General features: G+C 29.9%; 2 protein-coding genes and 1 long non-coding RNA gene across 4 annotated transcripts; 1 reads left to right on the top strand and 2 right to left on the bottom strand.

Annotated features, from left to right (window-relative positions):
- Positions 1 to 380: 380 nt before the first annotated feature.
- LOC124947018 lies at positions 381 to 12023 on the bottom strand. 2 transcript variants are annotated; one of them, XM_047488583.1, is made up of 15 exons: positions 11283 to 12023; positions 10483 to 10670; positions 10220 to 10355; positions 9757 to 10002; positions 8758 to 9500; positions 5445 to 5583; positions 4298 to 4833; positions 3611 to 4043; positions 3295 to 3515; positions 3065 to 3203; positions 2785 to 2993; positions 2531 to 2678; positions 1950 to 2449; positions 1634 to 1823; positions 381 to 1534 (listed from the first exon to the last, which is right to left on the bottom strand). In XM_047488583.1, the coding sequence occupies exons 2-15, from the start codon at positions 10607 to 10609 to the stop codon at positions 751 to 753; spliced, it is 4551 nt and encodes a 1516-aa protein (XP_047344539.1). In that variant the 5' UTR covers positions 10610 to 10670; positions 11283 to 12023; the 3' UTR covers positions 381 to 750. The 2 variants fall into 2 exon arrangements, with proteins under 2 accessions (XP_047344539.1, XP_047344540.1); XM_047488584.1 differs by having other exon boundaries at positions 11387 to 12023.
- Positions 597 to 7582, top strand: LOC124947025. The gene is made up of 3 exons (XR_007100269.1): positions 597 to 1207; positions 1293 to 1335; positions 7285 to 7582. It is a non-coding gene; the product is annotated as an uncharacterized LOC124947025 (long non-coding RNA).
- Positions 12024 to 14417: 2394 nt separating the features above from the next.
- On the bottom strand, positions 14418 to 17751 carry LOC124947022 (ras-related protein RabJ). The gene is made up of 3 exons (XM_047488595.1): positions 17551 to 17751; positions 17049 to 17176; positions 14418 to 16658 (listed from the first exon to the last, which is right to left on the bottom strand). Exons 1-3 carry the CDS (start codon positions 17591 to 17593, stop codon positions 16164 to 16166), a joined length of 666 nt encoding a protein of 221 aa, XP_047344551.1. The 5' UTR covers positions 17594 to 17751; the 3' UTR covers positions 14418 to 16163.
- Positions 17752 to 17795: the final 44 nt, after the last annotated feature.

Here is a 17795-nt window from a genome sequence, read left to right as displayed (position 1 = left end):
AGTATCGAGTAGTATTAATTTACAATCGTGTACGTTTATAACGAAGAAAATATGATATTGTCATTTACGAAAGTTTGAATGTGGCGCCTTCTGTTGCCATTCGGAAAAAATAAAAAAAAGAGATATCCCTATTTGAAAGTCGTTTATATATATATATATATATATATATATATATATGTATATATGTATGTATATATGTATATAGACAAATGTTAAACACAAATTGTGCAGGAATGTGCAATATGTAATATTACATTTTACTTACTTATACTTATTTCCAAGAATGATAGATTTTCGCATTTTTCTTTTTTTTTTTTCTCGTATCATTTTATTTTTAATCCAACGTGAATAGAATTAACGTAAGTGTATTTGGTCTAAAGTATTTTTTTTTTTTTTTTCTTTTTTTTTTATTAGTAAACACAAAAGTACAATGAGAATCATCCTTAATGTATATAAACTTAAGACATTTTAATTTTTGTAAATTAAAGCAAATAATAATAAAAAATATGTATATATATATATCATGTCGATCGTATTAAAATAATATTCATTTTCTTAATGAACAAAAAAGTGAATAAAGTTAGTGATCGGATATTATACATATAAATGCAAAGATATCGAAGGCAAGTAGAAGTTATTTCACAAAAACATTACAAAATATCTGCCTGTGGAAATTTAATATAACCACAAATTTTGCATACATGTGCATATATATATATATATATATATATGTACGTGTATGCAAAAATGTCAATTCACTTTAACAATGAAACCATGAGTAGTTCCTATCAGTTCGGAAATGTTAGATTCATTAGTACCAGAAAAAATCGATGTGAAATTATTCGACGATTTAAGAGCAGAAAATTCTTTATATCGTTCATTATTTGTTATTACCGACGGTGGCAAAGGTGTGACCATTTTTATCGACCATTCCGAGTGATTGCGTCCACGTTGTTTCGTGACGAATGGCGCTTCGATCGCCGTTGAATTAAAACGCGCTAGGCTCGAGTTAAGTTTAAACGTTCTTTCAATGTTTCCGGCATTACGTTCTGTGTCGTCGTCAGTGGTGAATCGTTTTGTACCAATTTTTTCCATCGTGAAGAAGAGTTGACCATTGTGTTCTTTATCATCGTAACGATTCTTATTCCTTATGTCGGCGGTACGAGATACTAGACGTCTTCTAGCATCATGATTTTGAAATCTCACGGTACGATCGCCATTTTGTGAATTATCATTATTCGATCGTACGATCGACGATCCGTTAAAAAGATGATCTTTTTTATCATTTGCAGATGCCAAGGAGTCCGTACAATTTGGTGGTGGTTCTCTATGAAGGTATGTCACAGGCCAATGTCTAGAATAATAATTTATATCGTTACGATCCCCGTGATCATCACCATTGTAATCGCCATAATGATGATGATGATGATGATTATGATAGACGTCCTGTTGAATCGGTCGTGGACTTGGTAAATAAGGATAATATTTCTCGCTGCACGGTCTCCATTGATCGTCGGACAAACCCACGTAACACCTATCATATTAAATTCATTGTTATTATTATTTTTATTATTACTACTATTGTTAGTTTCTTTTACGTGAAACATAATAGGATAAAATTTGCCATAGTTACCATGGATAATGAAATCCTTGAGAGTAACCACAATGATGGTTAGGTTCGCAACAGTAATCCCAACTACCAACTTCTCCTCCTTCCGTTTCGCATGACCAAAAACCAGCTACATCGTTCCTCTCGCATTTCGTATCTCTTTTACATGGGTAACCGTTTACCGTGTAATGTTGAAAGGTTGCAAAATCTGGTGCTAAGAAAACAAAAAAAAAAAAAAAAAAAAAAAGAAAAAAAAATGTACATGTATGTATGTATCTGAATACATACATATATGTATATGTACATAACTATAAATAGTATACAATAAAATTATATTTACATGGTGGGAAAGTATCGTCTTGACCATTTGAGCCATGAAAATTATTATGCTCCATATATCCGTAATCACCTTCATAATCGCCATGACCACCATGTGGTCTATAAGGACGATCATCTGTTGGTCTAACTGGTGGATCAGGTCTATCGGGATCGTATGGTCGTAATCCATGCTGATAAACACTGTTAAATGGTCTAGATATATCATGCCCATAAAATGGTCTAGGATCCGGAATATAAATCCCATCGGATTGATCAGAGCCAGGGCCTAAATCAGGTCTAGCTGTTGGCGAAGGTAAAAGTGGTTTACCATTACCATTTCCTTGATTACCAAAAACATGATTATCATCTATGGAATATCCTGTGATCATGCATTGTGGTTCAAGGTCCTTCCAAGCGTAAAGAACGTGATCATCATCGTAGGCATAATCCAATCCTGGTCTTAAATCTCTTATCGATACGTCGCTCAAAAGACAATTTTGATCGTCCCTATCAGCTCGAATTCTATTTTGTAATTCGTATTACGATAAGTATTTGCAATGATATTTCTTTTATTATATTATTTAAACATTAGATAGTAATTACTTGTAACTGAAGGACATGCATGGTATTGGATCTTTTTGTCGCATTTTCGAACACTTTTCACGACATTCAGATTCGGAATCAACGTTTATCGCCAACATCACTGAATACGGTGTCAATCTACACGGTTTGTGATAACTGGAATAGCATACTGTAAACAAGAGACAAAATTTTCTAGATTCTATCTCCGATCGATTTAATTTTTCTTGTTTATTTTCTTTTTTTTTTGTCCAAAAGTGAATAACGCAAATTCGTACCATCTTCTCCACGTGGAAATTTGCTTTGTCCACCGATTTTAAATGGTGGAAAGGGATAAGGCTCGCAACCTCGTCCAAAACTACCTCGTTCGTATATTTCGGCTCCGTCCATGTCGGGCATTGTTGTTGGATTGATTTCTTGAGTTGGCCAATCGCTTAGATGACAATTCATTGAGGGATTTCGTTGTGGAAGTCCTCCCAATCCGTATCTTATCAATGATCCAAAAAAGGTGTTAATATTATTTATAATATAAATCTATTTATCAATTTATACGTATACCTAAAAGCGAAACTTCGACAGGTGAATTCTCGTGAGACTGTACATTCGACTTGACATTCGCCAAGGTCATCGACAAAAATTGATTTCCTTATAACATCTGATGGCATACCGAAGCCACTTCTTACTCTCCAGAAGCATTCTAAAATTGAAACAAAAAATGTCCCCCAAAAAGAAAAGGAAAAGGAAACAGAAAATTTCATTACGTTAATAATTTTATCAAATTATTTAACCATCGGGTGGATGACGATTCTGATGATGATGATTCTGATGATGATGATTCTGATAATGATGATGTCGTTGGGCCATCATATCGCAAGTCTTTGGATCGCCGATTATAGCGTAAATATCATAATCACGATTGGGTTCTATGTCCGTGTAAAAATTTAAATCCCTGTAAGAGATCTCGGTGAGTAGACAATTGTCCGTAGGATCGGTAGCCGCGACGTTGTATCTAAAAAGAGAAAAGAAAGAAAGAAAAAAGAAAAGAAAAAATCCCTCGATCGAGGGATCCAAGATTTTTTCTTTTCTTTTTTTTTTTTTCCTCACCTGTAGGCCAAAGTCATGCAAAGAAAATTATTCTCGTTCAAACAAAGACTCTCGCATTCCTCCAAGTTCGGTGTTAAATATGTCTTTCTAATAACATCTCTGACAAGTTTAAATCCAGCACCAGCTCTCACGGTACATCGTCGTTCCTTCTTCGTTCCACCATAAAGCTGATCTCTATCAGCCGGTATATAATTGTCACCGTAACCAAAGGCACCCCCGTAATTATAAAATTCACCATAGAAATGATCGTTCTCTTGTGGTCTCGTTGGTTTCACATCGATCGGATTTTTCGGATAATATTTTGGTATATCGAAATGACCGACGTAATTCGTATCGTATCCGTACGAACTACCATAAATTCCATTACCATAAACTTGCCAATCCTTTGGATCTTTTCGACGGTCCGACGAATATGGTCCGATCTCGTTCGTTCCTATAAATGATTAATACATTAATCTTTTCATTTCTTTTCTTTTTTTTTTCTTTTTTCAAATTTACATTCTTTTTTTTTCGATCCCCAAACGTGACAATAAATATTTCGTCGATTGGTAATTTCTTTTTTGGCATTTAAAAATGAACACTCCTTTTTTTTTCTTGTTTAATTTTTAATTTTTCATAAAGTATTATAATTGAAAAACATTTGTATAGTTAATTGTAATTAAAAAAAAAAAAAAGTGCATTACTTACCTATGTCATTATAAGGACCATTATAATCGACTCTTCTGTCGGGATATTTCGGAAGATAAGGTCTATCAATTGGACCATGATACATTGGCCTTGGAAATAATGGTCTCCCATAAGAATAACCATTGCCATTGAAATTGTCAATTGGTCTTCCATGGGGAGAATGAGTTTGTTGAAAAAAGGGATCACCGTGCGTCTCGTAGGGACCACCATAAACCTGTGATCTAATATCAATCTGTGGTCTAGGTAAATCTATTGGTCTTGCTGGATCAGTTTTTTGATAGATCGGTCTTTGATCATGATGAATGATGGGTCTTGGTATATCACTGGAAGGTCTTCGATCAGGGATATACGTATGTCCTGATCCAGAAGGATAAGGGCCGGGCCAAGATGGCTGAGATATTGTATCACGAAGACAATCAGGATCTTTTTCATAATAATCACATTGCGGATCTGTTTGGAAATCTCGATGAATGTTTAAACGCGAATAAGGTACTGACGTCATCTCGCACATACCACGTGATCCAGGACCCATTCGTCTGCGATCAATCCAGAAACATTTATTATAATTTCGATGTATATATTAATATATTAAAAAGATATATTTTGTATATAGTCCATACATATACACACACACACACACACACATATATATATATATATCCATATATATATATATATATATGTGTAGATATCTACAAGTAATATATACAATATACCTATAATTTAACAAAGGTATATATATATATATATCTATGTCTAAGATAATATATACACACATATGTGTGTGTATGTGCGTTTGTTTATATATATAACAACGTATGCAATTGTTTACGAATCAAGAAGCGTGTCACAGTGCGCTTGCGATGCGATCAAATTATCCATGATGCAATCGGACAGGTCATGCACTTGTGCATATGTATACTCTTTTTTTTTTCTTCATTTTTTTCGTTTGTTTCTTTTTTTTTTTTCCTTTTTTTCTTTTTTTTTTTTTTACGTTTATTCCAAACATTTACGTACAAATACGCGCGAGAGAGAGATCACCGGACTATGTCAACTCTACGAATAATCGTGTTAAATGTTAAGCGAAGCGAATCTTTCGTTTTATAGCTTTTATTTATTTATTTATTTATTTATTTTTGTTAATTACCTGTAATTGAAGCCTTCGCAAACGAAATATTTTTCGTAATCACAGGCACGATGACACTCATCTAATCTCTGACACTCGATCGCTCTTCTTACATAAACTTGCACCGTTTTTTTGCCAGTTAAAAGTCTTCGGTAACACGCTGCATCAAATTAATTGATTGATTGATTAATTATTAATTGATTGATTTTATTTAATAAAATAATTAATCAATTAATTACAAACATATAAATAAATCAAATGAACGAATGACGTTCGATGAAGTTGTAGCTTCATCGAAAAAAAACTTACGCGAACAATCTTCAACTGCATCCTCTATTAATATTACAGAACCTTGAACGTAAGTTCGAATGAATAAAATTAACACAAAAATTGATAATCGTTCTTTGCCACTTAAATTCATTTTTTATATATATATATATATGTATATATATATATATATTTTTTTTTTTTTTTTTTTTAATCAAATAATTAATCGATCTCAAATTAAGCGAGAAGCGAACAATTTTTTAATAGGATTCATTTTGAAATGAATTATTAATATCGATCACTTTTTATTTTATCTCATAAAATTCCATATATCGCGAACATAATTTTTTTTTTTTATTTTGAAATTCTTTTTTAATTTCTTTTCCTTTTTTTATATACATGTATATATGTATATATATATATATATATACATATACGTTTGGATAAATATTATTGGCACTTCGATATCGTCGTTTCGATCATTTCTTTTCTTTTTAGAAACGAGAAGCGGCGCGAATAGAAAATCGTACAAAAAGTAACGGAGAAATTACGAGCTCGCATCGTTTTATAGAAAAGTGAACGTTTCCGTGGGAATAATAGTGGGAGGAACTACACCGTAAATATTGGGGGAGGGGTTTTGGTGTTACATGATCATTAATGACTCTACTTACTATTATTATTTTTCTTTCCGTCCTTCTACTTTTTTCTTTTTCTTTTTTTCCTTTTTTTTTTTCTTTTTTTTTTCTTTTTTCGTCCTTTCTTACTAATTACATATCGCACGTGCGCAATTGATCGGCAACTTTGTCTTCGCCGAAAAATCTAATTTCCATTGGCTTTGACGATGGTCAATAATTTTTAATGGCAATCAAAAATTTATTTCGATTAATTACGAAGAAGAAAAAAAATATATATATATTAACAAATATATTACAAAAGAAAAAAGAAATCTTTTGAATATTATTGAATATGTTTTGTCTTTCTGTTTCTTTTTTTTTTTTATTTTTTCGTCATCATTAATCTCATGTCGGACTTGTTGGTTAATGATTTTTGTAGGAAAGAAAGAGAAAAAAAAAAGGCAAAAGATTCGATTAGAAAATGAATAAAACTATACGTTGTTTCGTTAAAAATCGTTAATATCGTCGAATATGTTTTATCTTTTCTTTTTCTTTTTTTTTTTTTTTTTCTTTTTCCGTTTTCGTTACCTTCCCGCATAAATCTTATGTCGGTGAATAATTTTTCATATATATATATATATTAAGAGAAATGACGTCAATTTAGAAGGGACGGAATCGTGTGTGTCCTCGATGATTTGTCAAGGTCATTCTACACTAGCACAATTATTTCAGCCAGGTCGAGTTCGTCCATTATCGAGCTCGATGAATTTAACAAATTTGTATTTCCGCTATTTAAAATCCGCGCCTCTCATTTACACCATTAATAAGAAAGAAAGAAAGAGAGAGAGAGAGAGAGAGAAAGAGAGAGAAAGAGAGAAGGCTACGACATCTTATGTGATTTTCTTTGAATTTGTTCTCTTCCGTTATTGATAGCTGATCTTTTTAGATCTCGTTTAAAATAATGTCCGTTAAATTTCTAGATGGTGCATCTGTTTCTCGTGTAATTGTGTCATGGCAAATCAGGAATGCACGTTGCACAAGGGAGAAAAATAAATGGCGAGACGTTACAGGACGTTCGACTTCCGGCTCGCGTGATCCATCACCATGAGACGCTCTTACTTTCGAGTGTCCCCTTATTTCTCGTTGCGCTTCGAATTAATTGTTTCGAATTCTTCGTTTCGTTCTATCGAAAGATATTCGATTAAATCAAATCTCGATATACTATATCAATTTTTTTCTTTTTTTTTTTTTTTTTTTTTAATGAAAATTTATTTAATTCTTTAACAATGTAATTAATGTTTCTTCACATTTTTACGATTATTTTTTCCTTCTTCTTTATTTTATTTTCCTCATAGGTTTCTTTTTTTTTTTTTTTCATTAGATCCGATAAGCTTGATCCGATATGATCTACAGATCGAAGGATCTATTAAATGCTTGGGAAGTGGGAACGAGTTAATATTTTTCTTTTTTTAGATATCTATTCAATTTTTTTTACGATGCGATCTATAAGATCAAAAGATCTTAGAAAGATTTAGAAAGATCGATGTAATTGGTAAACAATTAATTTTCTCTTTTCTACGTTATCTCATTTATTTATTTTTATATTTATTTTTATTAAATTCGATAAGTCCTTATGATACGATCTATAGATCAAAAGATCTACTAAAATAAGCAATTGATAAGGGAAAATTAAATTTATTTTTATTAGATTAAGCTTTCAATAAATTTTCGATATGATCTGTAGATCTATATATCGAAATGCATATATATTTCGATACAAAAAAAGAAAAAAGAAAAAAGAAAAAAGAAAAAAAAAAAAAAAGAAATGCATTTGTTAGTTTACTTCCTTTTTTCCTTCTGCTTTTTTTTTCTTTCCTTCTTTCTTTCTTTTTTTTTTTTTTCTATCTCTTCCTACGACGTCGGCGACGATTATAAAATATGATTTGTACGTAGACTTTTTGCGTGATGTAATAAAAAGTAAATTGTCGTTACGATAAGACTCTGTGCACCGGAAAACAACGAATGAACACCGGCTTAATTGACATAACGCTTAAAATCTATGTCATTGCCGTTAGGCTCAAACTATTCACGTTGAGATGATTAACCAATGAACGCTTTTTGATAAATGTGGAATGATTTATTTCGCTGATCTCACGTCGATTCGCGAAGAAGTGACGTGAATGTTGCACGTTATTGTTAAATTATGAATAGCATGAGAATTTCTATTAATGTGACCTTACGTTCTTTTTTTTTCTTTTTTTCTTTTTTTTCCTTTTTTTTTTTTTTTTTCTTTTTTTTTTTCATTCGAGATGAATATCTAAAAATTCGATTAATAATCGAGATAAAGTATATACACATGTGTGTGCGTAATAACTAAAACTATTTATTAATAATATGTATATATGTATATATATGTTATATATGTATTAAGAAAAGAAATAATTATTACTCACACTTATTTTCTTCGTTAATTGGAACATGAAATTTCTTGTTATAATCGTTCATAAAATTTTGATAATCGTTCGTACCCATGGGAACGTCTTCGTTCGAATTAATGACGAAAGGACGTGTTTGATTACGTCGAAATTGTTGAGTTATTCCATTTTGAATAGGTTTCCATCTAACAGGTACTTGATAATTATGTTCATTCATAGGTATAACTGTGGTCGTACGATATGTCTGATAATTCTTAACGATCATGCCATTGTCCTTGTCGGTTTTATAAGAATCCTTTTTGTTATTATCATTCGGGAAATTTGACAAAGTTTTCTTGCATTCCTCGTAAATATTAGTTACTGGTTTCGAATAAATTTCATTTATCGGTTTATTTCCATAATTTTGAAAATCTTTGTTTTGCCAAACGTTATCATAAGCCGGACGATAAATCAATGTCACTGGACGATATACGTCATCCTTTGTGATAATTGGTCTATCAAAATGAAATATATCTTCGTATCCTTTTTCGAAAGAAATTTTCTCACCGAAATTGTTACCCAAAAATTGTGGCTTTTTATCAGTCGGTAATTTAGATTCATTATTTATACCAAAAGTTGGATATTTTTGATCGTTAATTGGAATTTTCGGTCTTGAACCATAATTCTTGTTTCTAATGATGTCTATGATACGTTGTTCGTCATCGAATGATGATAAATACGATTGTTGACTCGTGTTTTGTCTTTTCCCATTATTTTCAGATCTTTAAATAAACAAATGTATGTATATGTGTTATATTCAAAAATGTAAGACAGTCTATTTTTTATAATAATTCATTATATTAAAAAAAAAAAAAAAAAAAATATTTTGTTTAATGTAATCAAATTTTATTTAATATAATGAGATATAAATACTATATAATTTTATATAAGAGATAAATACTATATAATTTTTTCATACCGTATCTAATGATAGTCTGATAAAAATCAATAAATAAATTTTTCTATTTGAATTATTACCTGTTAGGTTGATAAATATTTGGCAAAAACGATCCAAAGAGACCACCAGAAAATCTAGAATTCGTTCTTGTATTATTCATCGATTTTTGATTTCCGCTATTTCCAGTTTTATAAAGTCGATCAGGTTCACAATTTGGTAAACGTTCTGTACGCAAATAAACATCGTAATCCGAATTCGTTTGCAGATCTTCTGGATTTGGCATTTTTGAACTCAATTCACAACTTGTGTTTCCTTTTGGGCTAATTCTGTGAACCAAAAAAAAAAAAAGAAAAGAGAAGAAAATAATAAATAATAAATAATAATAATAATAATAATAATAATAATAATATCGAACTTTTGTAATGAAATTTTATTCGACGATTAGATTCGACGTTTTTAAGACGCTTTTCATATATTAAAAAAAAAAAAGAACAAAAAATTCAGGATAAAATAAAATTCATGCCGAATAGTTGATGAACTTACCCGTAGCCAAACGCAACGCAAGAACTTCGTCTTTTCGAACATTCCTCTTCGCAATCAGAAATAGTGTTCACTTTAATAGTAAAGAAAATATCTTTATCTGGTAATTTCGTGCCAATGGATACTCTGGTATAACAATCTAAAGATAAACAAAAATGCATAGACGTACAAACGTAAAGATAATTAATTTTTTCTTTTATTTTTTTTTTTTTCCTTTTTTTTTTCTTTTTCAGAGATAAATTTTTCTCTTTCGTTCGACCACTCACCGTTCGCAACGATCACCAATTGATTGTCGATCGTAAGATCCTGAAGTTTGGACGTACATATTGATCCAAAAAATTGTAATGCAATTAACAAAAATTCACGTTCGATCCTTCTCCCTTGTCCCCACATTTTTTAACGGAGAGAAAAACTCTTCGTTGATATCTTCGTAAAATAATATTATTATTCGATCCTGTATACCAACGAATTTATCTAAATTTATTATCCAGACGATTTATCCGTAACGTGATCTACAAATACGTTTTAAATTCGATCGATAATTACGATCTTCTCTTCTCTTTTTTTTTTTCTTTTTCTTTTACAATAAAAATCAACATTTAATAATATATATGATAAAGTGATCGATAAATTTTTTTTATTTCTTTCTTTTTAATCTTCTACATTTTACGTTCCAATCATTTTCATAATTATTCGAGAAATAATTTTCAAATTATCGTTTCATTCGAACACGTAAATATTATTGAATCAAAACCTATAATAAATTTAATACTTTTTTCTTTCTTCTAAATTTCACATTCAAATCACTTTCACGTAATTATCACCTTTTCGTACGTAAAAGAAAAAAGGAATTAATTGGATCAAAATCGACGTTTTAAAGAAAATGAAGAAAATATCACGACGGAAAAGTAAATTCAATAATTCTTTTCCTTTTTCTTTTTTTTCTTCTTCTTTTCTTTTTTTTTTTTTTTGTTTTTTTTTTTTTCACTCGTTCGTAATTATTATAAAAAAGAACGTTTAAATGGGGAATAATTTTCAATTAATTAAATAAGAAATTTGAACGTACAAATCTAAAAGTAGAATTGAAAACTTTGACCAGTAGAATCGATCGATCTGCTTCGGGAGCAAAGAACTAAATAAGACGATACGATCGAATAGAGAATTCGTCACCTTTGCCGCAAACTCCTCTCTCTCTCTCTCTCTCTCTTTCTCTTACTTTCTCTCTCTCTCTCTCTCTCTCTTTCTCTCTCACTCTCTCTCTCTCTCTCTCTCTCTCTTTCTATCTAATACGACACGTTCACCGAGGATGACGAGGTAGCTTAATTAACGGGTCCGCCGTAATTATCATCGCCTCACCGCGGTTCATTATACTTTCGTGAATAAAACAGAACTAAACTCGTGCCTCTTACGATTGACTCACTACTGAGAGGATCGTCTAACTGTATCATTGTCTTATAGAAGAAGGAGCAACACTCAAGACTGTGTATTATCCTTCCTATTCTTCTTCTTCTTCTTTTTCTTCTGCTTCTACTTCTTCTTCTTCTGTGTGCATTTGCACGCTTAAAGGAACTCGAGTATATAGATACCTAGATATACAGGGTGTCCGAAAAGATTTGACCTATATTTCATAAAAGACTATCAAGAGGATCCCATATATAAAACTTTCTAATAGGAAACAATGATGTTAGTTGAAAGTGGAGGGGAGGTAACTCTTTCTGTTGAAAAAAGATATAAAACGGACTACATACTTGGTCTTAATTAAGTTTTAATGCGTTTCTTTTTTTCTTTTTTAATCATTTAATTCAACCGACGAGAGAAGGAAGGAAAAATGAATTAAAAAAAAAAAAAAAAAAAAAAAAAGGAAAAGAAAAAAAAGAGGAAATTAAATTTAAAGTATGAAATCGAAACTGCTAGATACTTTCTGTATGATCCTGAAGTGTGCGTCGAATCTTTTAGAACACCATGTATATATATATATATATATATATATAAAATATATATATATAAAATATATATATATATATATATATATATATATATGTATAAGAACTCTTTAAGTATACTATTCTTCTTTCAAATCTTTTCTTTCTCTTACGTAGCCACAACAAGTGCTCAACTACGAGCAAGTGCAATCCTATTCTGCAATTCGGAATTTCATTAACTCGTTTGTTCGTTCGTTCATTCGTTCGTTTGTCCAGGATATAGTAATAGTAGTAGTAGTAACTGTTCGAGTCCATAACCATGAATTTTTACGCAAGAAGAACATTAGTTTCTTATTCCTTGGCATATATATACGTATACGTGTGTGTGTGTGTTTTTTTTTCCATAGGCATATACATATATATACATTTTCTAAGCTTTCGAATGTTATAAAATATATATTTCGATCTTTCTACAAAATTGATATATAAAATTAATTAACAAAATCGCTTTAATCTATTCTTATATTATTTATAAATTACGATGATAAACGAAAAAATTAAAATAAAAAAGAAAGAAATGTATTGAGTAGAAATTAAAAATTTTCTTTATTATTTCGTAAATTATAATCGTAAACGATGAAACAGATTTTTATTGTTTCATAAAATCTAATAACGCAAGATGATCTCGTATATTATGATATACAATAATGGAATATATATTTATTTGTTTCTTAAATTTTATTCGCACAGGATCATTTGTTTCAATTCATAAATTATAATCATAATAATCTTAATTAATTAATCACATAATCATCAAGTACACAATTACAAAAGAAAAAAAAAAAAAAAAGAAAAAGAAAATAATCATATAATCATAATATAATCAATAAAAATATTCTATTGAACTGTATAAAAATTGTTTATGCAAATTACAAGTTGGATGCAATAACGTGCCATCCATATCCTTCTAATTATCATTTGTCTGACGATTAGTAACTGTAAGATAGATAGCTTAGCCAGAGAGCTAATTTTCTTGTGTCCTGGGCACGTCGAGGTAGGGCATTTTAAGTGAGTTGCACCTTGATGGGTTGCGAAGGATGATGGAAAGGAAAAAAAAAAGAAAAATAAAAAAAAGAAAAAGAAAAAAAAAGAAAAAGAAAAAGAAAAAGGAAAAAAAAAGATTATTTACGTAGTACCTCGAAGAAAAAACAGACAGATTTTTTAAAGTCCCATTGTACTCTTTAAACGTTAGAAAACACTGTCGTCTCGTTTGAAAATTATGCGGTATGTTAATTGATGAGATTCCTTGGCTATTACACGCCAGCTAGAATGCTCTTGCTGTCGTACAATTATCTAAACACTTTCCTTCGCGGAAAAGTAATTATTGTCGATTCTTGTTTGCTTCGATTATCCTTCTTCTTCTTCTTCTTCTATTTCTTCTTCTACTTCTTCTTCTTCTTCTTCTCTCTCCTTGTTTTTATTATTATAATATATTATATGATTTTCAATACGTGCATATATATTTTTTATATATATTTTTTTCTATATCGAAAAGGAAATTAATATATAACGTATTAAAGGAGAACAAGGGAAGAAAGAGCAATAAAAAGAGAGAGAGAGAGAGAGAGAGAGAGAGAGAGAGAGAGAGAGAGAGAGAGAGAGAGAGAGAAATAGAAATATATATTAAGTTCTAATTAAAAAATAAATCAATGAATTGAAATTAATTTGTTAATTTTTTCTTTCCTTTTTCTTTTTTATTATTATTATTATATTATTTTTTATACGAGCGCGTACGCATATAATTTTTTTTTTATATTGAAATCAAAGTTAATGTATGTGATATATTACAAAAAAAAGAAAAAAAAAAAAAAAAAAGGAAAAAAAATAAATCAATAAAGTGCGATTAATAATATATGATGTATTTTTAGAAAACAAAAAAAGTATAGTTGGAAAAGTATTAAATGGTAATTAAAAAATAAATGAATAAAATGAAATAAATATATATATATATATACAATACGTATATATGGAGAATCGTACGGTATTTTCAAGAGGAAAAAAAAATGAGAACGTACATATCAATGTATTAGTGTATATGTACGTGATGATGGCCAAATCTTGACAACCGAATATATTAATATCATTTACAGCTATTCGCATTGGCGTAAAAACATATGAGAAAAATATATCTACATAATGATTTTTAATTGCAATTGCAATTAAAAAAAAAAAAAAACAGTCATTATCCGATTCGTAACTTTTTGTTTACGCGCTTCATGTCCTTTTTTTTTCTTCCTCCTCCATAAGAATCATAATCCTTCGAAATTTTGTTTTTCTCTTCTTCTTCTTCTTTTTCTTTTCTTTTTTTTTTTTTTTTTTTTTTTTATTGACGTCGATTGATGTCGAGACGATCATAGTTCCTTGAACTCTGAAGCACGCGAGAGGATGACCCTGAGCATTAGATTTTCTACCTAGTCTAACTTGTTTTTCGACGAAGTCAAGTCCTAATAGGCCTAGATGCATAGCAAACGAAGGCTTACATAATTGAAAATGAGATGAAGTTACTAAATGTAGGTAGACAAAGCTGGGACGTCGTTACGGTCCGTGAAACTCGGCCTATGGAGTGAGAATGACTCATTGTGTGATTATCCTCTTTCTCTCTCTTTCTAAAATTAACACCAACATCAAAGGGATAGATTGAAAATAATTATAGATATCATATTTTTATAATAAATATATATTCTCTTTTTTTCGTTAGGTACAAAATTGTATTTATGATCTAATCGACTATTGTAACAAAAATTTGAGAAAAAAGGTGGAGAAATAGAAGACACAATGAAATTAAATTAATGAAAACTTTTTAAATCCTATAGCGTGTACTTTGTAGAGGCAGTATAATACATACATTCAAGTATGTATATTTATATATATATATATATATATATATATATAAATTTTATAGAAAAGTTTTTTATAAAACATATTTAGTCCTTTTTTTTCGACAAGGAAAAAAAAAAAAAGAAGAAGAACAATAAAAGAGGAGAAAAAAAAACCATAGAAAACGAAGAAAAGAAAGCACGATGTGTTTATATTAAAACGTTTTGTTAATATCAATATAATATTACGATAGGAAATAAGTTAGATCGATGTTATTGGAATACTGTTGTTTCATACTAATAAATAATTATTATTGATATATCTACTATCGAGGCCATTGATTTTGTACGATATGTTGTAGAAATATTGAAAAAAAGGAAAAAAGAAAAAAGAAGAAGAAGAAGAAGAAAAAAAAAAAAATATGTCAGTCTAGAGTTAAGAACAGTTCATTACGTATTTCCAACGTGTTCATAATGATTTATATGTTTGGCATTATTATACACTTTAAAATACGTGTTTTTTGTTTCATCATAATGAACTACAATTGACAATCGTGTTGGAATCATTATTTTTCTTTCTTTCATTTTTTCTTTTTTTCCTTTCTTTTTCTTTGTTTTCTTTTCATTTTGGTTATACGCATGTAATATTAGCGGCTGTGAATCTATTTAATCGAAGATAATTATTAGATTATCAAACGCGTACGATCAAACATTAATGTTTAATCGTACAATCTACAATCATAATATATTGATTAAAACTAATCAATCGTTACAAGTTTAGTCGTCGACTCTAATAATGATATGAATTTTTTATATACAATAATTAAAGATTAAAGATATGTTATTGTTATCTCGTGGAAGACGGCGACGATCCGCGCACACACGCACGCACGCACGCACGTACACACACACACACACACATACACACAGGCACACACACGCGCGCGCGCGTTGTTTTTTTTTAAATCTTTAAGACATTGTTGTATTGACAACAAGGTGTACTTTTTAAAAGACGAATTAAAAAGTAAAAAAAAAAAAAAAAAGAAAAGAAAAAGAGTATAAAATAAAAGGCAAGAAAAAAAGAGAGACAGAGAGAAAAAAAAATGAACACCCGTTGATCATGCAATTAGAAAGAGGGGAGAGGATGGATTAACAACAAGTACGAATCTTTTCGTTTATTCCAAGTGCGATGTTTGGATTCTGTGCAATTTCTTCGGAAGGTGTCAATAATATGCCAGAATTATTCAATCCAAAATTGTTCGAATCGGTGATCCTTAACGCGGACGTTATTTCCGTGTTACCAGAAGATAAACTTATCAATCCATTGGCTATTGCCAAAAAAACCTTTTCTATTCCATCATTATGTATTACAGAAGTTTCGTGATAAGTCGCACCGATTTTATTCGCATAACATCTACCTTCTTCGGTGTCTACTTCTCGATCGTTGAATAGATCTGATTTATTACCGATAACCGTTAATACCATTTGTTCCTCGACGTTTCTCTTCAATTCCGTAACCCAATTTTTAATAGCTGCGAAACTATTATATCGGGTAACATCGAATACCAACATGGCGGCGTTCGCATTACGATAATACATTGGCGCCATTGACTTAAATCTTTCCTCACCCGCTGTATCCCATACCTATAAATAAATTTATATAATTATATTACGAAATAATATAATATAATTTATCGACAGATATAATGATATTATATATAATATCATTAATATATAATATATAATATAATTTATAACAAATAATATATTATAATTTATCGATAAAATAAAATGATATCAGATATATTTTCTAACGAACTTTTATCAAATGTTCTTCAATGATTAAATACGACGAACGTTCTCGTGCGTTAGGGTCAAAAGATCATTAGGTCGAACTCATAGATATAGTGATAAACGATTTTACAAAATTGTAAATTTATCATGTAATTTTATACATACGTGCATACATACATACATGATATATATATATATATATATATATATATATATATATATATATATAAATTATCTCACCTGTAATTTAACTTCGGTATCAGCTATATTTAATTTACAGGTAAAAAAGCTAGCTCCTATAGTTGGATTGATAGGACGATTGACGACATTCTCAACATATCTAACTATAATACTCGTCTTTCCGACACCTGAAAATATACATTTTGTTTTTTCTCATTATGTTTTTAATGTTGAATTACGTATGAATTAAGAGAGATCAAAGATGCATTAAACTTTATTCATATATAGGATTTTAAAACACACAATGCCACGTTCTATGGAATACCTTGAAACTTAACCTATAAAAAGATGATCGAGATAATACGAAAGAATGATTTTATTAAAAATCAATCGAGATTTATGGGAATATATATTGGGAAATATTAAATTTAAATACGTAATGACGTGATAATTGTATTTATCCGTCAGTACAAGCGCACATTGACGCTATTAGATTATTATTAAATGATATAAATTGGTAACAAAAACATTGAAAGGATTTATATTACTATATGTAACTTACCTTGCGAACCGAGAACAACTACTTTGCCTACTATATTTTTCATATTTGACACGATATCACATAATTAAAACGTCATGAAAGGAAACGTCATAAAATCAGCATCGTTTGAATTTCTTTCACGTCACGTAACTTGTTAATTCTCACAAAAAGTTCGTAGCTGTTTTGACGTTTCATTGAATCCAAGCTTTATAACGACATTGTAGTTCGTAGTACGTCGATAATGCAGGCACATTATTCAATTAGAA

The sequence above is a fragment of the Vespa velutina genome, chromosome 2 (assembly GCF_912470025.1).
Source record: "Vespa velutina chromosome 2, iVesVel2.1, whole genome shotgun sequence".
Classification (NCBI taxonomy): Eukaryota; Metazoa; Arthropoda; class Insecta; order Hymenoptera; family Vespidae; genus Vespa; species Vespa velutina.
This window is presented reverse-complemented; position numbering and strand designations above follow the sequence as displayed.